The following is a 24,061-nucleotide window of genomic DNA, read 5'->3' on the forward strand; positions in this document are numbered from 1 at the left end:
TGTGTTTGGTAACCCATACTGTGTGATCTAAATGATTAGCACATAACAAAAACATGTAGTTACTTACATTTTCTAAAAACAGTGAACATTAGACATATCTAACAAAGAATTGGTTTTTATTTTCTGAGTCTTTTAATTCACAAGAATATAAAATCTTTACCTGAACCATCACAATCATGAAGTACTGATTAGTGGGCAAAGTTTAGTATGGAACACAATTCATTTAGGTTCAAAGAAGCTTAGAGAAACAGTTCTAAATAAAGAAGCAAATTTCAATAATAAGGAGATTTGGGCTTAGGTTTATCAGACTGCACAGTAATCATGAATTTCTTTACCTATGATAACAGGAAAATTTGTAAGACAGTATTTTGATAATGATGGCTGGTAGTTTATAAACACTACTAACTTGAGAATGGCCATAAAAAAAAAAGTGTAAAACTTCAATGTTGCAGCTGATTTCAAACATTTATTTTAATAGATTTTTTAAGTGCTGAAATTTCCTAGAGGTATGATCACCTACCTGTAAAGGAAATTATAACATGTTTAACTTGGGACATCAAAAAACATTTAAAATAGACACCACAAAAACGTTTCTGTAGTTTAAAGGTCAAATTTATTAGGAGATTAAGAGGTGTATTATACACAGACTATAAATACTGCACAGCTGACTTTATTCACAGTCAAGCATAGAGATACAGTCCGTGCCAACCTATTTTGTGGATACTCTTGTTCTTTTATTCCAAGAAAAGTTTGCGCCATAAGACTTGGACTTAGGCTTTGGAACCTTTCTCTCCTCAACATCATAGCTCCACCCTAGAAAAAAAAGACAATAGTAAACCCAAAGAACACAATTAAAGAGGATCTCTGAAGAACACAGCAAGCAGAGGCTAACTTTCATAAATTTAATGTTCATTTATCAGGAGTATGTGTCAACACATCTTAAGTATAAATACTTACTTAGTAATGTGTTCCTTTCTAATCCTATGTGACAAGAGGGTCTTAACTATTGCCTGAAGATGATTTACCATCTCTTAAAGCTGCAAGCCATGATTTAATTTCTCTCTGCTGAATATTGTTCAAATATTGATGGTTATATATTATGTAAAAATTTACATTCCTCCTTGTGGTTTAATATGTGACTTCAGTAACTGAAATGAGGAGCACTGAACAACATAACCCATCTCACTGCTTTCTAAGAGCTGGTGCCTTTACGACAGTTTGGAAGCTCACTTGAAGTGATTATAGAAAAACATGTACACAACTATATAAACCAGAGTTGGAGGAGACCATAAGAGATTACTTGGTTCAGCTCCCTGGACTATGACAGGCTACTGATTAAACTCAAGAAGTTTTTCAACATTTGTTTCAAGGGCTGTCAACATTAGAATCCCATTCAAGTATCTGGTAACAATGCAAATTCTTAGGCCTGACCAGAGGTCCACTGGATCAGCTCTTGAGGGGACCTGGGAATCTGCACTTAATTGATTCCAGGAGATTTTTATGCATAGAAATTTGAGTTGTTTCTGCTTAGTCCCTAAATTGTGTCCAACTCTTCAGTGACCCCCGTCTACCACAGTCTGCCAGGCTCCTTTGTCCTGGGATTTCCCAGGTAAGAGTACTGGAGTGGGTTGCCATTTCCTTCTCCAGGGGATCTACCTGACCCAGGGATCGAACATGCATCTCCTGCACTGGCAGGTGGATTCTTTACCACTGAGCCACCTGGGAAGCCCTACCACTAGTCTAATCTGTTCATTCTCTTCTGAGAGTCATACCTTCTCTCCAAAGTCCTTCTCAGTGTTTTACAATTTTGAAAACTGGATTTATATATGTCTATGCTATGCTAAGTGGCTTTAGCCATGTACAACTCTTTGTGACCCTGTGGACTGTAGCCTGCCAGGCTCCTCTGTCCATGGGATTCTCCAGGCAAGAATACTGCAGTGGGTTGCCATGGGGATCAAACATCTCTTACATCTCCTGTATTGGCAGGTGGGTTCTTTACTACTAGTGCCATCTGGGAAGCCCCATATATGTCTATACCTCTGCCTTGAGTTTTTCTCCATATCTTTGAAGAACTATACTTAAAGCAGAAGTATACCTATTCTATTAAACCAAATAAACACTCCTCCTTGAAAATATAATTATGTCATCCTTCTATTCCCTAGTCTAAGCAACCTATCTATATAACTCACGTTTCTTCATTAGATCCATTTTCCATCCCTGTAATTTATCATTCTTCTCTCCCAGAACTTTCTTCAAACAACTCATCTTGAGACATTTGATTCATGGCTGAATCATGTAGTCATATATAAAATGTCCACACTGAATATCACAGTCTAATTAAGTAACTATCTTGATCTTAGGAGTTGTCATGAATTCTAGTGCTTCTAGGTGAGTATAGTATTTGCTACCACAAAGCTTACGTTTCAACAAGCCTCTTAGTTAGAATTCATTTTGCCATAAAAGTGAAACTTAAGAAACTCAAATCTAAGTATACTGCTAGTGTGCCTATTTCAGTGTTCTAAAAGGGAAAGCAATTTAATAACTTCACTGCTATAAGGAAATGGAGGAGGGAAGAAAATGAAACAAATGTCTTAAAATATCTTCCACAGACTCTGAACTTATTATAAGATATTTGAATTTCAAAAAATATACTAAAGAGCATAAGAATAGTACCTACTTTATAGGTTGTCATGAAGATTAAACAAATTAATTCATTAAAGTGCTTAGCACCTGGTATTTAAGTTCTGTGAGACAGGTATTTTTCTAAAACCTTTATATGAATTCATATTAGTTCCTTTATATAACTGAGGAAACTCAGGCCCAGAATGATTAGGGAACTACCTAGCACAAGGTCACTTTCCTTTCTCAGCTAGGAAAGGGCACAAGCAGAATGTAAATACACACAGCCTAATTCTGGAGCCTGTGCCTTAAACACACTATATTGTTTCTTGTGGTTTAATAGTAAGCACTTGATAAATGTTAAAGCTATTATTTCTCCCTCAAGTTTGATTTTCAACTTACTAGCAGCTTACTTTCTATTGAAGTAAAGTATTAATTTAAATAAAATTTCTGTCACATTATAACCCATTAGTTTTGAATTTATGATGCTTTGAATATAGTTAGGCATAAGTTGGTCTATTTACTATAGAAAGAGGTTTTAGTAAGCAAACTAATACTATGAACTGAGCATAATTTTAACACTATAAACTTCTCAAGCATTTTCTATATTAATCAGCAAATGGTGCTCATAATTATAAAAAATACTCAATTCAATAAAGCAGATATAACTATTTACTGTACATTTGTTATACATTTAATAAATATTATCAATTGCTTTCTCTGTGTCAGGAACTCTATGGAAACCAGAGGTGAAGTGGTAAACAAAAAATCCCCAAGCTTCTTCAAGTATTTACGGGAAGGAGAAGTTAACTAGTAAATGAATAGTATATGAGGTGTTACTATAGAAAAACAGGGCTTCCCAGGTGGTGCTAGTGGTAAAGAACCTGCCTTCCAATGCAGGAGACATAAGAGATATGAGTTCCATCCCTGACTTCGGAAGCTCACGTGGAGGAGGTCATGGTGATCTAGTATTCTAGATCCACTCTAGTATTCTTGCCTGGAGAATCCCATGGACAGAGGAGCCTGGCAACCTACAGTCCATAGGGTCACAGAGTCAGACACGACTGAAATGACCTGGCACCCACACATAGTAAAACATCCAATTAAACACACACACACACACATACATATATATATACACACACTAATGAGTACTGAAGAGAAAACATTTTAAGAGAGGGCAGACGGGGCACCTTGCATCTGAGAAGATCACATTTGAGTGAAGATGTAAAGGTCAGAGTTAGTCATGCGGATGTCTGGAAAGAGAGCTTACAGGCAGAGAACACAAGTACAAAGACCTCCAGTCAAGAATGTGCCTGGTATTCCACATTCTAGGTCCTGTGCTTCAAGTGTAATTGCACTGAGTTTTAAAATTGAGCTCACAGGTTTCTTGGTTTATGGATTAGGCATTATAAATATCTTTATTTTATATCTAATTATGAGGAAAAAATTAGAGGAGATAAGCAGCCTAAAGCCACATTGTTAATAAGTGGCAAAGCTTGGATTTTAACTCAGGTTAAGTCTATGCACATAACCATATCATAATAAAACTGTATTTATTTTTAAAAGTCCTGTAACTGCAATTTTTAAAAATCTGTTTCACCCATGTCCTTTCAATCTGCATGATTTCCTAACCATTTTTCCTATTTATTTTTGTAAATGAGTTGAAGAGACTGTTTTAAGAATCCCTCCCCTAGTTATGAAGCAGGTAAATGGTTTCTAGTGTCAATTCTATGTCTGGCTACAATGGTTACTGGTAAGTTACCTGCTGCTGCTGCTGCTGCTAAGTCGATTCAGTCGTGTCCGACTCTGTGCGTGCGACCCCATAGACGGCAGCCCACCAGGCTCTGCCGTCCCTGGGATTCTCCAGGCAAGAACACTGGAGTGGGTTGACATTGCCTTCTCCATTGTGTCAAAGTGAAAAGTGAAAGTGAAGTCGCTCAGTCACGTCCAACTCGTAGCGACCCCATGGACTGCAGCCTACCAGGCTCCTCCACACATGGGATTTTCAAGGCAAGAGTACTGGAGTGGCTTGCCATCGCCTTCTCTGAAGTTTTCTGAGACCTCTGTAAACTTTTATTGCCAAATGATGGGTGAGAGAACTTATCTTCCCTCCCCCTCAGCCTCCCACCCCAAACTCTCTAGACAAGAAAGACATCTTAAGAGGAGCTGAAGAATAAATGAGAAATATTTAGGAACTACTATTATAACACACACATACCTGGTAATCACTCATTTACACAGTTAATCTTTCAATCACAAGGGAGAAAAAGCAATTTTTTAAACCGCATCAGAATGCAAACATTAGCTCTATTATCTCTTCTGTCTACGAAAGTCTAAAAATGTTGTCGGGGTCACTGCAATGTGAGAAGACTAGGGTTTTGCACACATAAAAGAACAACTGGTCTGAGTTTTCTCCTGGTAACTAAGGAGTGAGCTGACTTGGGAATTGTGAGCCAGATTATAGTTGCTGTTGATGGTGATAACAACAATAAATAGAAGTATCATTATGGGGATTGGAATGTGGATGGGCAAAACACCCCGAGAAAGCAAACAAAAACACACACAGATAGTACCCATCTCTGTATTACTTTACCACAGCCATCCATGATTTTAAGGACGTCTAGGGGGAAAGTTTCTTTCCCTCACATTTTTCTGTGGAAAACAACTGTGTTCCCAAAACTAGACATGCACCTGTGTTTCTCTGATTAAGTAAAAGCAAAGAAAGGTATGAGGAAGTCTAATAACAATTCATAATAGAGACTGAAACTCAAGTCAGGCCTACATAAATCTCCCTTTGGATTTTTTAGCAAAGTTTTCTACTATATAGGACTGATGTTACAATGAAAATTTGCTCTTTTCTGGAACCCTGTTAAGAATCTGACCACATTTCCAATCATCCTTTTCCGAAGAGTTTACCCTATAGTGCCTGGATGAACAAATTTACTGGTCCCACTAAAAACTTCCTACCATAGTCTCCCTCACATTTTTTGTGATATTGTGGCAATATAAAGGACATTGGAAGAAGCGGTGAGCTTTAGCTAAAAAGACAAAATGACTGTTAGAGTAACAGCACTTGAAAGGACATCAAACATTTGTACTTAATGAGCATGTTACATGAATTGTACTCATCTTTTCTATATCCTATTTGAAACTTCTTAGAAAGAGATAATATAACTTGCAGGGAATAAAACACAGACATTTAAGAATGCAATCTTATTTGTGAAATGTTTAAATTTCCATAGGAATTTCTTTTTCAGCCTGAAAGTTTTTTTTTTTTTTAAAGAAATAACTCAAACTTGAGAGTTTTTGAATGAGATTAGGAAAGTGAAAACGCATCCTCTGAAGAATGCTTGTATAAAATCAAGGTGTAGTCTATGACAATGGTTTCATGTGGTGTTCTTCTGCGACACTGAAAACCAGCCTGTGCTCCTCCCAGCTGCGCAACAGAAGATGATCAAAGCAACTGAGCCCACGGCAGCTGCCCCAGGGACGGGGTAAAGCTCCTAGGGCTGCCGTCACTTCCCACTGAGGAGAGCAGCCATATGGCATGGATTAGCTACAAATCCAACCACCAGCACCTACATGATGAGAAGCTGACTCCCTTGGCTGTTTCACACACTGGAATGCTTTCACAAAGATATTTTGAATTTTAAGTCCTAGTATCAGAGAAATACCTCTGGCAAATGTGCCAATAAAGTTAAAATGTGATCTGTAATATCCCATGCTCAATTTCTTTTTCCGAAATTCACCCATTTATTTTGTGACTGGGATATTCTACTTCCTATAACATGAATGTCTGGTGTAATCTCTTCAAATACTACTAAAATACAAAAAGCCCCTGAACAAAACTAGATCCCAATAATTTATGAATTCCAAGTATTGTATGAGATATAAGAAAATCCCATTCATTTTAATTTCAGAACCATTTCACTTACATTCAGTAATGCTGAAATACAGAGAAACATCGGTATTTTTACTGCTTGTGAAATATGTTACCTTTAGTAACCTTGGTTCAAGTCCTGTTAAAGGTCTGTCCCCTCCAGTAACCTAATGGCAAGTTCTGATAATACTCAGAAGTGAATGGTTTAATGATTTTTCCTACTGTGCATTTATGTACAAAGCAAGAACGACCACATAATCTGGCACAGACAGACATAACTGGCAGGCACTGCTAAGGATAGCAAAGGCTTTGGGAGGCCACACTGATGTTTGTTAGCACTTGCAAAGTTTCAAGATTCCTCACCAGGCTATGTGCTCATAATATGCCTAGGTGAAAACACAGAATAAACATAAATTATATTTTAAGGAGGGAAGGTAATGAGGAAGAAAAGTAGCTTCATAAGCATTCATTTTTAAGAAGTACTTCTATTTGAAATTCTCATGTATTTCGTTTTGGGGGAGAGGAGAGGTTCAGATCAGAATAATTTAAAAATATCTTAGATCGTCTTATAGAAATATTATGGAGGGTAGATGTATTTTGGAAACACTGGCAAAGCAATTCTTTCCACGAAAATTATATAAGATGGATTAGTAACACCCTATACCTGCCACATCTGCAACACCCCCTCCCCACAAAAAAGAACCTTTGCTATGATAGCAAATGCCTCCATAAATTTTATCTGTTCAAATAATATAGTTGCTATATGGTATTACTATTTTGGAGCCACATTATTCAGAATTTGCCACAAAACAAATTGGTTTGTGTTCCAAAAGTACAATTGAAAATTAGTCATTAGAAATTTGGAAAACATTTTCTAGAAAACGAAACTATACAGCAATGGTAGAGATCCAAAAGTCACTGAGATTTTGACATAACTGATCTGGGTGTGGTCTGTGCATAGGGATTTTCACAATCCTATGTAACCCATAATACATTAGAACCTTACTAAGCCGCCATGTATATATAACACTACAAGAAAAATTATTTCAGACTTCTGACTGGGAATCTAAGGAATTCATCTCTGTCTCCTTAGTAGTCAAGTTGAACATTTCCCCAGCCAAAAAACAGACAGTTCCAGGTCTGGGGATTGGAAAGACAGTTATGTAGGAAAAAAAAAATTTCTGCTTCAACAGAGACTATGCAGTATTTACAGAACACCAGATCACAGCCCTGTTTGTTTTCTTTGAGTTATTTTGCAATTCCAAAAGTTGTATGTACAAATCATCTTATTTGCTGATTCTGTATTTGTGATTTGCCTACTAACTAAAATTCATTTGTAAATCCAAAATCCTCCAAGGACTCCTCGACCTAGGAACCCTGATGCTGGCATCTCTTCCAGACTCCCTGTGGGCCGCAACGGTGCCTGTGGGTGATGCTTCCATGGTCATTCATGACACGCACAGAGCCGTGAGTTCTGAGTCACCTGGCACACATGCTCCAGCTGAGGTCAAACAAGGTAATGCTATGCCTTCTTGTTTCAGCTCTCACACTGCAAACAAGTGTCCTTTTTGTAGTCTATTAACGGCACATTTTTTTTTCATTTTTTTGCCTTTTGTTGGTAATTTCACTGTCTGAAATGACCCCCAAGAGTAGTGGTTTAGTGCTGTTTAGTGTTCCTAAGTTCAAGAAGGCTGGGATATGCCAACTTGGGTTAGATGAGCATCATCCAGGATAAAGTATAACACTGCTGGCCATGAGTTTGATGTTCATGAATCAACAATATACATTAAATAAGGCACTTTAAACAGAAACACACATAAAAAACAAGATGATGTACTGATCAGCTGACAACATTTTGTGATCAGAGGCCCACAGGAATCTTTTTCCCTAGGAGCAATTTTTTCAGTATTCACTAGTGTTTGTGGTGACTTTACAGAACATAACTACCATGAGTAATGAGACTCAACTGTACTTGAGGGGTATAGAAATTCTGTCCTGCCTCGTGACTCCCCAAGCCTCAGAAAAACCAGTTTGTCTCTGTTTGCAATTCATCTCAACATTCTTTCACTTTATGTAATTTTGGGCTGTACTAACTTTTCCTTTGAACTGGTTGTAACACCAGCATGGGTCCCTTGTTTCTTTAGTAAAATAAATCTTCAACATGTGTTCATTTATCTCTCTATTAAGTCATGATCTTATCTTTTTCAGTATGTTCTTTTAATAATTTTGGAGGTGCTACTGAGATGGCCAATAGCTTTAGCAACCAAAGTCAGGAAAACTTCCTTACTAGAAATGGTTTATGTTATTTTAAGCCCAAGATTATTTTTTCTTGGCTTCTGAATGTCAGAACTTTGCTGAATCTTTTTTCAAATTTCAATTTTGTTCTCCACCAATCTGGGGAATTGATTTTCTTAAGGTCTGATCATTTAAGATTCTTTTAAAATGGATTAATGGTTTTAGAAATCCATTCTCAGAGGAAAAAAGACAGAAAATCTAGTTTGTCTTTTTCTGTATTTAAGGTCTAATGAAGTACTTCCTGAGTAGAAAACAGCTCTCTAGTATGGTATGGGCCAATGAATATTACAATTCTGTGACCATTAACCCATGGCTTAAATTGTAGAAGTGAAATAAGTTCCTGTTTGTCTGCATGTATGCTCAGTCAAATCCGACTTACTGTGACCCCACGGACTGTGGCCCGCCAGGATCCTCTGTCCATAGGATTTTGCAGGCAAGAAATAGTGGAGTGGGTTGCCGTGCCCTACTCCAGGGGACCTTCCCGACCGAAAGATAGAACTCGCATAGCTTGTCTCCCCTAAACAAGCACACAGATTCTTTACCATTGTGACAATTATGTCTGTCTGCTGCTGCTAAGTCGCTTCAGTCGTGTCTGATTCTGTGCTACCCCATAGACGGCAGCCCATCAGGCTCCCCTGTCCCTGGGATTCTGTCAACATACCTATTAATTCAGAAATGTGTTTACTGCTCATTCTGTGTATAGGTAGTTTTTTCTACCTCCAAGTATAATTAATGAATTAAGATTATAAAATACTTTGAATGGGTTCTATTTTGATTCTCTTACAGAGAAAATACATGCTTGTATAAGTGGACTATTCCTAAAACAGGAAAATGGAATTTCTAATACTTTGAATATGCTAAATTTAAAAAGTATTCTTATAGGATCTAACAAAGATTTAAGAATTTAAATTCAGGTAGTATAGGTAAATGTTTGACAAATGGAAAATTTAATTTTTTTTTTTAACAAAAACAATTATGTTTTCTCTAATTTATCAGTGTTAAATATAACACAAGCATAGATTTTTATTCTACATGGCCATGTTCTTTCTAAATTAGCACGTTTTCTGATCAAATGAGCTAACATTACTTCTGTTTAATGTTTTACAATCCTGCAAGATGCAAATTTTTGTTTATCCACAATGATTCCCTGTTCTGACAATTTTATTTCAACATTAATTACATTTTATAATATGTCACCTTGAAAATTAATTTCCATGATCTTTAGGTAACTTAAAACCCTAAATGGTATTAATGCTGCTGCTAAGTCGCTTCAGTCGTGTCCGACTGTGTGTGACCCCATAGATGGAAGCCCACCAGGCTCCCCCGTCCCTGGGATTCTCCAGGCAAGAACACTGGAGTGGGTTGATACTTATTAATACCTAAAAAATTTTTACAGTAAAATACTGAACCATTGATTACTAAGCAAAATTTAAACTTATTTACTTTTGCTTTTTTTTTTTAATGCTACAGGGAGGCTGCATCTTTGGGTCTGTTAATGGACATGTTCATTTTTGCCATTTGGATAAGCTGGACTATAAAGAATGCACACAGTTGTGGAAAGTTTGTTATGTGTATTTATCAACTGTGCCGATCTACTAAAATGCTGGTGTGCAACAGTTTTCATCTCTACTTTTTCTATGAAATCAAAGTAACTTTGGCCAAAATATATAATTAAATGTACATAAATGAAACACTACTGGGAGTGATGGTGGAAAAGGGGTGTAACCTTGTATACAAAGTAATGAGTTGTGTTTTTGGTTTACTAAGGGTGGTGACAGTGGTAAAGAACCTGCCTGCTAATGCAGGAGACATAAGAGTTGTGGGTTAGATCCCTAAGTCCAAGAAGATCCTCTGGAGGAGGGCATGGCAATACACTCAAGTATGCTTGCCTGAGAAATCCCATGGACGGAGGAGCCTGGTGGGCTACAGTTGATAGGTTCACAAAGAGTTGAATACGACTGAAGCGACTTAGCATACTCAGAAGAAGGGGAAAAGATAATAGTTCTAAAGTAAAAAGTCTGTTCCAGAATGAGAAAGGAATGGTGAAGGACAAACCTGAATGGGTACAGAAAGTTATGTAAGATTTATAAAAAGGAAATTTCATGTATCTTAGATTACAGTGTATCTGGAAAATAAGTCTGAAAATCTATGTTGCTCTTGTTCAAAGTGACTCAGTCGTGTCTGACTCTTTGCGACTCATTGACTGCAACATGCCAGGCTTCCCAATACTTCACCATCTCCCGGAGTTTGTTCAAACTCATGTCTATAGAGTCGGTGAAGCCATCCAACCATTTCATCCTCTGTCGTCCCCTTCTCCTCCAGCCTTCGATCTTTCCAAGCAGCAGGGTCTTTTCCAAGGAGTCAGCTCTTCACATCAGGTGGCCAAAGTATTGGAGCTTCAGCATCAGTCCTTCCAATTTAGGGCTGATTTCCTTTAGGACTGACTGGTTTGACCTACTTGCCATTCAAGGGACTCTCAAGGGTCTTCTCTAGCACCACAATTCAAAAGCCATCAATTCTTCGGTCCTTAGCCTTTTTTATTGTCTAGCTCTCACATCCGATACATGGCTCCTGGAAAAACCATAGCTTGACTATACAGACCTTTGTCGGCAAAGTAATGTCTCTGCTTTTTAATATGTTGTCAAGGTCTGTCACCGCTTTTCTTTGAAGGAGCAAACGTCTTTTAATTTCATGGCTGCAGTCATTGTCCACAGTGATTTTGGAGCCCAAGAAAATAAAGTCTGTCACTGTTTCCATTGTTTCCCCATCTATTTGCCATGAAGTGATGGGACCGGATGCCATGATCTTAGTGTTTTGAATGTTGAGTTTTAAGCCAGCCTTTTCACTCTCTTCACTTTCAGCAAGAGGCTCTTTACTTCCTCTTCACTTTCTGCCGTAAGGGTGGTATCATCTGCATATCTGAGGTTACTGATAATTCTCCTTTCAATCTTGACAACTGTGCTTCATCCAGCCTGGCATTTTGCATGAGGTACTCTGCATATAAGTTAAATAAGCAGGGTGACAATATACAGCCTTGATGTACTCCTTTCCCAATTTGGAACCAGTCCATTGTTCCATGTCCAGTTCTAACTGTTGTTCCTTGATACAGGTTTCGCAGGAGGTAGGTTAGGGTGGACTGGTATTCCCATCTGTTTAAGAATTTTCCACAGTTTGTTGTGATCCACACAGTCAAAGGCTTTAGCATAGTCAATTAAGCAGAAGATGTTTTTCTGGAATTCTTTTGCTTTTTCTAGGATGGAATGGATGCTGGCAATTTGATTTTTAGTTCCTCTGCCCTTTCTAAATCCAGCTTATACACATGGAAGTTCTCAGTTATGTACTATAGAAGCCTAGCTTGAAGGACTTTGAGCATTACTTTGCTAGCATGTGAAATGAGTACAATTGTGCAGCAGTTTGAGCATTCTTTGGCACTGCCTTTTGTTGGGACTGGAATGAAAACTGACCTTTTCCAGTCCTATTGCCACTGATGAGTTTTCCAAATTTGCTGGCATATTGAGTGCAACACTTTAACAGCATCATCTGAGAAGCTATGAAATGTGTTAAAATCTTACCAAAGTTTGTTCCATTTTGATGGGCTTGTTTCATTAGGTTACTGTTTATTGCCTTCACCTACAATAAGAAGGGTTCTACTTTCCGTCTAATCTGCCTAGACTGCAAAGATTCTGTGGCTTACCAGAATAACTTTATATGCTTGTGTTGACTTTCAGTACTTCATAACTTATCTAAGAGCTAAAGTTCTTTACAGTTAGGCTAAGTTCTTTGTTTGTAAATTGTATCACCAAGCTGAGCAGTCAAATACTGTTTATCTGATCCTATTCTTTCCTAAATGTTCAAATCTTTTGAAAAATTTTGATTTTTGCCTCCTCCAAATCAAATCTTAAATGTAAAATAAAACAGAGTATCTGTGCACCTAAAACTAAAACTTTGTGATATTCCACAGGCCCTCTGGGAAATCTCAAAGATGTATTCTTTCAACTTTGTAAAAATAAGTGCTAGAAATAGATTTATTTGATGTGTTACACCTGATGAGCTGCATGGGAAGAGCTGTCAATTCGGAATAGATGCTTAACCATGAGGTTAATTCTGTTTGGATAAATGTTAATGATATTTCTCAAATTACAAGCTATATACTAAGCTTAGAGATTTGTCAATACCTTCACTGTTTATGATAGGTTTCATTTATCTGAGCTCTGGTGCCTGATATCAGAAAAAGTATAGGTTATATTTCAGAATTTCAGTTATTTTAAAACAATATTAACTTGGTTGCATCTTTAGTTCTTTACTTTGTATATTCTTTAGTTTACTTCTTGTATCTTCTAGGCTAGTATATGTCAACTAGAAATTCATATTACATATTTATGGAGGTTTATTAATATATAGACATACAGGACCTACCCTAGAATAACTGAATCTTTTAACTTGATTTTTTTTTTTTTGGTATCTTCTTAACAATATGGTATATTCACGGTATATTATGTCTCAGGATTACTGTAAAAATTTTTTTCCTCTGTAAAGAGTATGTTTATTTTTATAAATTAGGTGAACATTTGCTATCTTCTTTGAAAATAGGCTTATTAACAAATTGAGTACAGATATTTTGTAACACTTGTTGGTCTTTAAGTTGCATTATTCTTGTTATGAACTCCCAATCATATTTCACTTTTGAAATTTATCTAATGTTATACATGGAAGTTCAGTTCAGTTGTTCAGTTGTTCAGTTGTCTCTGACTCTTTGCAACCCCATGGACTGCAGCACGCCAGGCTTCCCTGTCCATCACCAACTCCCACAGCTTGCTCAAACTCATGTCCATTGAGTCGGTAATGTCATCCAACCATCTCATCCTCTGTCGTCTGCTTCTCCTCCTGCCTTCAATCTTTCCCAGCATCAGGGTCTTTTCAAATGAGTCAGTTCTTCGCATCAGGTGGCCAAAGTATTGGAGTTTCAGCTTCAGCATCACTCCTTCCAAAGAATACTCAGGATTGATTTCCTTTAGGATGGACTGGTTGGATCTCCCTGCAGTCCAAGCAACTCTCAAGAGTTTTCTCCAACACCACAGTTCAAAAGCATCAATTCTTTGGTGTTCAGATTTCTTTATGGTCCAACTCTCACATCCACACAAGTCTACTGGAAAAACCATAGCTTTGACTAGACAGACCCTTGTTGGCAAAGTAATGTCTCTGCTTTTTAACATGCTATCTAGGTTGGTTGTAGCTTGGCTGCAGTCACCATCTGCAGTGATTTTGGAGCCCAAGAAAATAAAGTCAGTGTTTCCATTGTTTCCCCATCTATATGCCATGAAGTGATGGGACTGGATGCCATGATCTTCATTTTTTGAAGGTTGAGTTTTAAGCCAACTTTTTCATTTTCCTCTTTCACTTTCACCAAGAGGCTGATTTTTATTTTTGCCTTCTCCAAATACATGGAAGAGACCCAGGAGAACTAAGTAATTCACCAAAATTGCCAAAGCCCTCTTCTGAAATACTATCCAATACTATCCTTAGCTAAAAACAAAAGAGAACACTGAGGATAGGGAGTCAATTCTGTGAGATTACCAGGAAAAAGAACAGTAAACAAGGGTGAAATTATTAGGCAGATTTAAGTCACTTCCTTCTCAATTGATAAGAGTTTCTAAAGTCATCCTCCTCTTTTAGGTACTCCCAGAGATACCCTTACAAATGGAAATTTCCCTTATGTATATAAATACTTCTTACAAAAGGGGAACTCCTACTTTGTTTTGAGAGTTTTCCCCAAGTCTGCAGTTTCTTAGGGGAAAAAAAAAAAATCAGCTTAATTAATATGCCAAAGAAACATTTTGTGGTGGAAAATTCTGCTCCCCTACAGAGTAAAATAAATCCTTTATGAAGAATTTTATATATATTGAGTGATGACATACTTTTGTTTTGAAATTTGTCTTTGTTCATTTTAGTTTCTGAAATTTGTTTTTTAATAGATAGATGGATGTAAGGTTGAGACCCTCATGAGAAGGTTAAAGATAGGTGGAAATCCAGACCTTGCTGATGGTGTCCATTTCTGAGATAATTCTAAGTTCTGGTTTGCAACTCCCAAATTAACTCTATATTTTCCTGAATCAGTGCTTCCACCTTCTGTAACTTTAGAGGTGGGTTTTCCTCTCCAATACATCACGATAGCAGTTTCACTGCTTATTCTCTGTCATCCTGTTTACTCCTGAAGAAAACCCTCCTCTATTGGAGAATTTTAGTAAGTTGTTACAGCTAACAGCAATGAGAAAAACACAAGGGGTAAAATGACAAAGGAAAGGGAAGTCACAAAGTTTCAAACCAGATCAAAAGGGAAAGGGGATAAAACCATTTCTGGTTTCATTAGCATGTAAATGTAGGGATCCTAGCCTACTACAAGAAAAGACAAAAGCCACTTGAGTGAGAAAGGTGGCTTTTTCTGTACACAAAGAAAAAAGGAAGGTTCATCAACATTTGAGAAAAACCACAGATAAACTTTCTTTATAAAAAGACATAGCATCTTTGAAGAGTTCTTCTGGAATATATGCTGAGTTCAAAGGGAGATCTTTAAGATGGGGCTCTGGTGATAAAAAGACACAAGGGTATTTATAACTTACTGTATGCTAATGGAGGGAGAAGTGAGAGGTGAGCAGGGGAAAAAGAAGCCAAGGAAGAGCATTCAGTCTTTCTTCTATCCCACTCAGCAGGTGACAGAACCAGGCTTCCACAGGAAGTGAGATATGGTGAGAAGGGAGACCAGAGGCAAAATCATCAATAGCAGGAAGAAGAAAACGTTTAATCTCAGACATGAGGGCATTCTTATGTAAATATACTGATTTACATAATGCCTTATTTAAGAAATTGAAAATAAGTGTTAACAGGGATTTTGTGATATAATGTAGATCTTTTGCCCTTCCCTGGTGGTTCAGATGGTAAAGAATCTGCCTGCAATGATCCCTGAGATGGAAAGATCCCCTGGAGAAGGGCATGGCAATCCACTCCAACATACTTGCCTGGAGAATCCCCATGGGCAGATAAGCCTGGTGGGCTACAGTTCATGGGGTCACAAAGAGTTGGACACAACTGAGCGACTAAGCACACACATTGATTTTTTAGCTATTTTATTTCACTACTGTATGTAATATAAAAATTTACACTTATCCTTGATCCTAGGTAAGTGTTTGAAGAACAGAAGTACATTTCTTTTTTAAAAAAATTATTTTTTTTTGCCATGCAACGCAGCTTGTGGGATCTCTGTTCCCCAACCAGGAACTGACTTGGGGCCCCTGGCAGTGAACGTGCAGAGTCCTAACCACTGGACTATCCAGGAACTCTCTGCATTTCTTAAGTAATGTAACTTTTCAAAGTTGGGTAAGGTTTTCCTATTTCTTATATTCATTACAGAATATATAGAAATGATATATCTAGAAGATGTATGTAATGTATGTCCTATATAGCTTGAAGTATTCTAGATTAGTGCTACCCAACAAACATAATGTGAACCAGATAATTTTAAATTACTTAGGAGCAACATTTTAAAAAATGTCTAAAACGAAAAAATAAGCCTTTAATCATTCAGATTCCTAGCCTAATACACATCTTAAATATTATCATTTTAATATGTAATCAATATAAAATTTATTAGAGATATTTTATGCTTTTTAATACTAAGTCTCAGAAACCCAGTGTATATTTTACACTTAACAGCACACCCCAATTCTAACTAAATACCTTTCAAGTGCTACACAGCCACATGTGCCTACCATACTGGACCATGCAGATCGAGATGATGGATGTAACATCTACATCAGCATAGTAGTATCATGGGAAAAAACACTGGACTTGGAACCTAGAAACTTGGGCCCTATCAGCTGGGAGCTATGTGATAGACACTGGTCTTACAAGAGTTAACAGTTCTTCTAAAAGAAAGAACAAGTAGCCAAATAAATTTAAAATGATTTAAGGAAAAGTTTAAAACATGACCTGGAGAGTAATTTACAGCATCACTAAATGTACTGTTCGAATTTACCAATTTTTATTGAGCACATAAAAAGATTAAGATGACTGGGTGGTTTCCCAGGTGAAAGTGAAAAAAGTCAAAGTGTTAGTCACTCAATCATTTGGCACTCTTTGTGACCCCATGGGCTGTAGCCTGCCAACCGTCTCTATCGATGGTGTTCTCCAGGCACAAAAACTGGAGTGGGTAGCCATTCCCTTCTCCAGATCATCTTACCTACCCAGGCATCAAAGCTGGGTCTCCTGCATCACAGGCAGATTCTTTATTGTCTGAGCCACCACCCAGAGCCACCAGGGAGGTGCTTATAATTCAGCAAATAAAGTATTATAGTTTGAGTAAGAGGACTATTTATTCTATACTCAAAGAATGATCCCCATGAACCTAAGCCAGGAGTGCTGGCATATGACAGGGTGCTCAACATATGTATGACTGAATGCAACAAAAAAAATAAAATACAATACCACAGTAGAAGAGTTATAAAAAAGGAATAAATCAATGTGGAAGCTAAAAGGAAGAGAGAGCACATCTATTTGGAGGTTGGAAAGGGAAATAAGAAAAGCGATCAGGAAGGAGGTAACATTTAAAATGTATTCTGAAGAATAGGTTGGAGTTTGTAGGCAGGGAAAAAGAGGAGAAAGGGAACAGAACGAGGAAGAGATTGCAGAAGGAAGAAACTACAGCAGAGATAAGGGCAAGAAGAAATGCTGAGGCACAGTAAGATAAAGTTAGGTTACTGTTTGAGTGACAGGTTACTATTTGAGTGATAAGTTAGTGCTTATATTGTGAAGAGCTTGAATTATCAGCTGAGGAATATATTAAGCATAGGCCTTTTGAAGTGTTTGAATAAAGAGTATTTCAGATTAACAAAAACGTCAGAGGAGAAAGGGTCTCAGTATTGACGGAGTACATAATTGTTTAGACCAAAGGTCAATAAATATTTACTGTAAATGGCCAAATACAAAATATTTTTAGACTATGGGGGCCATATTGGCTCTATTACAACTATTTACTTTTACTGTTAGAGCTGCAAAGTTATCACTGACTATACAGGGATTGAACTTGTGTCTCCTGCATTGGAAGGTGAATTCTTAACCACTGGGCCACCAAGGAGCCAAGATATATAATACTAAATGTTAAATAAGTGAACAATGAGAAATAACCTCTTCCCTAGGAGATGAAAGTGCCTTCAAATTCCTGAGTAGGGAAAATATTTTAGAAAGGCAATAATTTGACCAGGTAGCCAGAGTCCACTATATAGGTTTTGTGTCGGGCACTGGAAACAAAAAGAGCTGGACACAACTTAGCGGCTGAACAACAACCGGAAACAAAGCAGTGAATAAGATCAACAGAATACCTACTACCTTAAAGGTTGTCAGGGCTTCTCAGGTGGCACCACAGTAAAAAAAATTCACCTGCCAATGCAGGAGACAAGTTCGGTCCCTGGGTAGGGAGGATCCCCTGGAGTAGGAAAGGGCAACTCACTCCAGTATGCTTGCCTAGAGAATCCCATGAACCAAGAAGCCTGGGCACAATAGATAACCTAGGTTTTCTGGTCAGTTTGTTCTCTCCCTGTAAATCATACTTCATCCTAACACACTATCCTTCCCATGCAGCTCTCTCTAGGTCTTGCTCCATAAGTTTGGTAACACCATCTCACTGCCCCACTATGTCCTGTGGTTTTCCTATACCTTGTCCATACTTTTATAAGTCCTTTGGGCTTCCCAGTTGATGCTAGTGGTAAAGAACCCACTTGCCAATGCAGGAGATGAGAGAGATGGGAGTTCAATTCTTGGGTTGGGAAGATCCCCTGGAGGGCAGCATGGTAACCCATTCCAGTTTTCTTGCCTGGAGAAGCCCACAGACAGAGGAGCCTGACAGTACAGTCCACAGGGTCACGACTAAAGCGACAGCACGCAAGCACTTAGAGGTAAGAATTCCTGATTCACTGTTTTTCTTTTTTTGTTGTTTTATCTAGGCTGCGCCAGATGGTTCTGAGATCTCAGTTCCCCAACCAGAGAAGGAATCCGGGCCATGGCAGTGAAAGTGCCAAATCCTAACTATTCGATCACCAGGTAAGTCCCCAGATCCACACTTAGCTTACAGTTTTATACCGTAACATTCTCTAAGCTTTTTCAACGTATACTGTCTGTTGACTTTGGTAATGCTCCTCAATTTTCATTCTGGTGCAGGGAGTAGAAATCAGATCAGAAAGGCACTTGATTTTATTAATAACAGTAGCAGTGGTTAGTTCATATATCTGCAATTCACATGGCAACTACAGTCATACAGTCCTTGTGCCCACTCAGGAAGTAGTCAGGCTTAAGAGTTTAATTAGACTTCCTGTCATTAAATGCACATGATAGACTATTTGAGGTGTCAGACATGAAATATGGTAGGCTACAAAGATGAAAAACATTAACAGAACTGTTGTTGATGAGCTACATTACAGTTTAATTTTAAAAAGAGCAATGTAAATGTTACATCAAAATAATAAAGACTCTGACCACTTTGAGAACAAATATGTTTAATTTGGAAATTTGGTAATATAGAGTACTTTTTAAATTTTTTTTAATTTTTATTTATTTTTTTATTTTTAAAGTCTACTAATAAGATAAACTGAAATACTATTATATACTTAGCTATTTCTTAACTACTTTACTTTTATAAACTTATTCAATCCTCACAACAATTCCCACTGTATTTGCAATTTCTCCTTGTACAAACCCAGACAAATAGGGATCTGACATGGACTCAAATCTGACAGTCTGGCTTCAGATTCTTAAGGTATAATATAATGTGAACTTAGAATGAAAAGCAAATATTTCAGATAATAATCTTTATAGCACTTTTACATTTATGTCAAATATACTGAAAAAACACTAATAATCTTTTACACTTATATTGCCTTATAGTAATAACATACTTAAATGGACATGATCTCATTCAAATAGACAACTGAATTAGATTCAAATTCAATTTGATCAACTAGAACAATAGAATGCATCAGGTACAAATGCACAGTATTGCATTTAAACCTGAGAGAAACAAGAAATAACAGATGGAAGGAGGTAAGGGAAAGGACCAATAGTTTCCAAATGGCCAGCTGTGTGTGCGCGCACGTGTTCAGTCGTGTCTGACTCTTTACAACCCCATGGACTGTAGTCCGCTGGGCTCCTCTGTCCATGGAATTTCCCAAGCAAGAATACTGCAGTGGGTTGCCATTTCCCGACCCAGGGATTGAACCTAAGTCTCTCACACCTCTTGCGCTGGCAGGCGGACTCTTTACCACTGCGCCACCTGGGAAGCCCATTGTGTTTCAAGTACTTGCCTAACTACACCTTTAGATAAGTACCATTATTTGAACAATGAAGAAACATTAAGTCCATGATGAAATTAATCCAAAATCATGTAGCTTTGAGTGGCATAATAAGGATTAGAATTCATCATGATCTGCCTCCAAAGCCTTTCACTACCCTGCAACAACAGAAAAATGAGGGGAAAAAAAGACATTCTATTCTGTGTTTCTGTTCAAAGAAAAACTAACATAGGTTGAGTTTTAGGTAGCTACTAATATGCTCTTAGGTTGTATTAATGTAATTACAGAACCAACATATCAATAGAAGTGGTAAACATAGACATTTATGTTCACATGACATTTTAGAGGAAACATGATAACCAATTTGTAATAATTGAAAAGCTATTAGGTAGAGTAACAGACATGAGATTTTGTTTCAAAGTAAGAAAATAATAAACAGATGTCAAAACTGGAATAGGTTACCTTATGAGATGTTTAATGTTTTAAACTTAATGTTAGTGATTTTGCAGAGGCATTCATAAATAAGATAGGAGTTAGACAAGTAGTTTTATTCCAAGCCTCGACTTCAAATTTAGAGCAGTTTGACTTTCACATGTTACATGTGCATTTATTTTTCAGACTTTTTATTTTTTGGAGGGGTATGTTCTCATGGTGTAAAAAGAAAAATAACCTAAAACCATTGGACTAGATACACTGATTTGTTAAGAACATAAAATCATATCTTACTTGTTAAAACAAAAGCAAATCACACCTACCATTTTTTTCTGCAAAGGCAACTGCATCTTCTTTAGTACTAAAAGTCAGAACCAGGTTGGATAAGGGATCAGCCCTGTAAGAAACAATTTTTTTCCCAGGATTTAACATTAACCTTTAACTGAAAATTACTTATTTTGAATAATTTCTTTAAAACTGTTAACTATCTGAATATGTTTTTCTGTGTTAAATTACAGAGAAGGCAATGGCAACCCACTCCAGTACTCTTGCCTGGAAAATCCCATGGACGGAGGAGCCTGGTGGGCTGCAGTCCGTGGGGTCGCTAAGAGTCGGACATGGCTGAGTGACTCCACTTTCACGCACTGGAGAAGGAAATGGCAACCCACCCCAGTGTTCTTGCCTGGAGAATCCCAGGGATGGCGGAGCCTGGTGGGCTGCCATCTCTGGGGTTGCACAGAGTCGGACACGACTGAAGTGACTTAGCAGCAACAGCAGTGTTAAATTAGGGCAATTTTCTAACAAGTCAAATTAAAAACTTTAAAATGACAAAGACATTCAGCAATCTTTAGTCTCTAATAAAAATCATTTATTAAGCTTAAAAAAAAAAAGAAAATGAATGAGAATCCTCTTAGGTTTGTTTTATTCTTTAAATGTACCTTATAAATTCATCGTAATTAGAAGGAGCGTGGCCAAACTTGTGAAGACCCTGAGCTCACCTCTTCTCACAGACACATCAAAACTACAACTGTTTACACAGCAACAACTGAGAAAACCTAGAATCTAGCAGAAAAGATCTTCTGTAATCAAAGGTATAAAGAAGGAACCACAATGAGACAGGAGGCAGAGACCCATCCGAGTTGGGCAAGCCACAGACAGGAGGTAAGTACAACTGCAGAAAGTCAGTCGCTCAGTCGTGTCTGACTCCTTGAGACCCCAGGGACTGTAGCCCAGCAGGCTCCCCTGTCCATGGGATTCTGCAGGTGGAGGGGTTGCCATTTCCTTCTTCAACAACTGCAGAGGTTCTCCCCAGGGAGCAATATGTCCAAGCCCCAGATGGAGCTCCCAAGCCTGGGGATCCTGAACTGGGAAGACAAGCCCCTAGAACATTTGGCTTTAAAGGCCAATGGGGCTTAGTTTCAGGAGACCCAGAGGGCTGTGGGAAACAGAGACTATCTCGTAAAAGGCTCAGAAGAAATCTCATATACTTCAGGACCCAGGGCAGAAGCAGTAATTTGAAGGAAGCGTGGGTCAGACCCACCTCCTAATCTTTGAGAGTCTCCAGGAAAGGCAGGAGACAACTGAAGCCCAGGGATGTGGAAAACTGGCAAGAGCCATTTGGGGGAGCTCATTCCACCATGAGGTGCCATTTTGGAATCTTCTCAATAGCTTCTAACCACTGAACCAGGTTGTAAGCACCATTCCTGAGACATCTCAGGCTAAGCCATTAGCAGGATGGGAACACAGCTCTACCCACCAGATGGCAGGCTGCCTTAAGAACTCCTGAGCCCATGGGCTGCCCCAGGAAACAACAGCCTTGTCCACCAGAGGGCCCTGCAGCCAAAGACCCCAACAGACCCTTAGCCTGCCACAGAGAACCCAACTCACCTGGCAACACTAGCCAAGACCCTGTGGGCCCTGGCCCTGCCAACCAGCTGGACAAAACCAGCTCTGAGACACTGCAGACATCACAGTCAGTGGGCCAACACACCAGCTCAAGGACTACTGGGGTTCTGGAGGCAGAGGTCCCACAATTTACCTCTGCCGAGCAATGAACCATCACTAGGCCCAGAACCCCTTGGCCCTACCCACCAGTGGTTAGACACCAGCTCTAGAACCCCTGGGCCCTGAAGCAAGAGGCCATGAGACTTGGCTTCATGCAACAGTTGGGAGGGGTGGGAGGAATTAGCCTCAGTATGCTCCATGACCAGACCCTTCCACCAGCAGGTAGTCATCAATCCCAGGACCACTGCAGCCCCACAGCCTGCCTTATCAGGATCCAGGCAACATACCAGGAGGCTGACACCAGCACTCATCACTTGTATTCAACATAGTACTGAAATTCCTAGTTACAGCAATCAGACTGGAAGAAGGAATAAAAGGAATTCAAATTGAAAAGGAAAAGCTGTCACTGTTTGCAGATGACATGATACCATCTATAGAAAATCCTCAAGATACCACCAGAAAACTGTAAGAGCTGAATCTGGTAAAGTTACAGGATACAAGATTAATATACAAAAATCTATTGCATTTCTATACACTAACAATGAATTATCAAAATTTCTAAACTCATATAATCTCTTCTAATAAACAAAAACTATAAAGAAACTTTACTTTAAAAATAAATGTCGCTTCAGTCGTGTCCGACTCTGTGCGACCCCATAGATGGCAGCCCACCAGGCTCCCCCATCCCTGGGATTCTCCAGGCAAGAAAACTGGAGTGGGTTGCCATTTCCTTCTCCTATTAACACTATTCACAGTACATTTTAAACTAATATCTACAGCTTAGGGACCATGTTAAGAGTGCTCACAATGTCAGCCATTTTTATCCAATAAATAGTACTCTGAAAAAAATTGTTCTTACAATATATTTTGCTGGGCCACACTTACATAAATACTTATATATATGTTACCTATGTGGAATGTATATGTCTATACCATTAAACATGGTGATATCTATGCAAAACTGTCTCAAAAAGTATTGTCATAAGGCATCCTGTATACAAAAGAGCCTGAAAATCAGTGCATTTAAAAGGAAAATCTACACAGAAAAAGAGCCAAAAATAGTATTCACATTAAACCAAATACTCACGTTGACGCCCAACCCATCAAAGGATTTTCCCATCTCTCTCTGGTATCAAACTCCATCTTCCATTTCTTTGTGTTGTTTACTCCAGACTGCATGTTATTGCGAGCAGGAACAAAGATCCTGGCTTTTCTAGTTTTGATATGCTCTTCTGGAACACCAGTTATAGTAGTAATATCCTACAGAAAAACAAGCAAATGTGTTGCTAACAGCCCACTTACACCCTAATGTATTTTTGTTGCTTTCTGTATCTTACAATACATACTTATGTATAATTTTTAAGCTTTATTTCACTTCTTTGTTATTTTACCATGTAAACTACTATTTTGATATTTGGAAAAGATATATTGGGGGAATGTTAGGGTACAGTGGGGAAGGGCTCATAAAAAAATTTAGGCCCATTTTGTACAACAA

The 24,061-nt window shown here is 38.2% G+C and overlaps 1 protein-coding gene across 1 annotated transcript in view; it reads right to left on the reverse strand.

The window, feature by feature from the left end:
• Positions 1–590: 590 nt before the first annotated feature.
• The window catches only part of NDUFS4 (NADH dehydrogenase (ubiquinone) Fe-S protein 4, 18kDa (NADH-coenzyme Q reductase)), a 115,795-nt gene continuing 92,324 nt past the window's right edge, over positions 591–24,061 (reverse strand). The window contains exons 3-5 of the mRNA XM_010857166.1: positions 23,654–23,826; positions 20,886–20,959; positions 591–813 (exon numbers count right to left, since the gene is read on the reverse strand). Of these exons, the coding sequence (XP_010855468.1) occupies positions 710–813; positions 20,886–20,959; positions 23,654–23,826 (351 nt within the window). The 3' untranslated portion in view covers positions 591–709. The remainder of the gene's footprint in view (positions 814–20,885; positions 20,960–23,653; positions 23,827–24,061) is intronic.

This window comes from Bison bison, unplaced genomic scaffold, assembly GCF_000754665.1.
Source record: "Bison bison bison isolate TAMUID 2011002044 unplaced genomic scaffold, Bison_UMD1.0 scf7180017864378, whole genome shotgun sequence".
In the NCBI taxonomy this organism is placed as follows: Eukaryota; Metazoa; Chordata; class Mammalia; order Artiodactyla; family Bovidae; genus Bison; species Bison bison.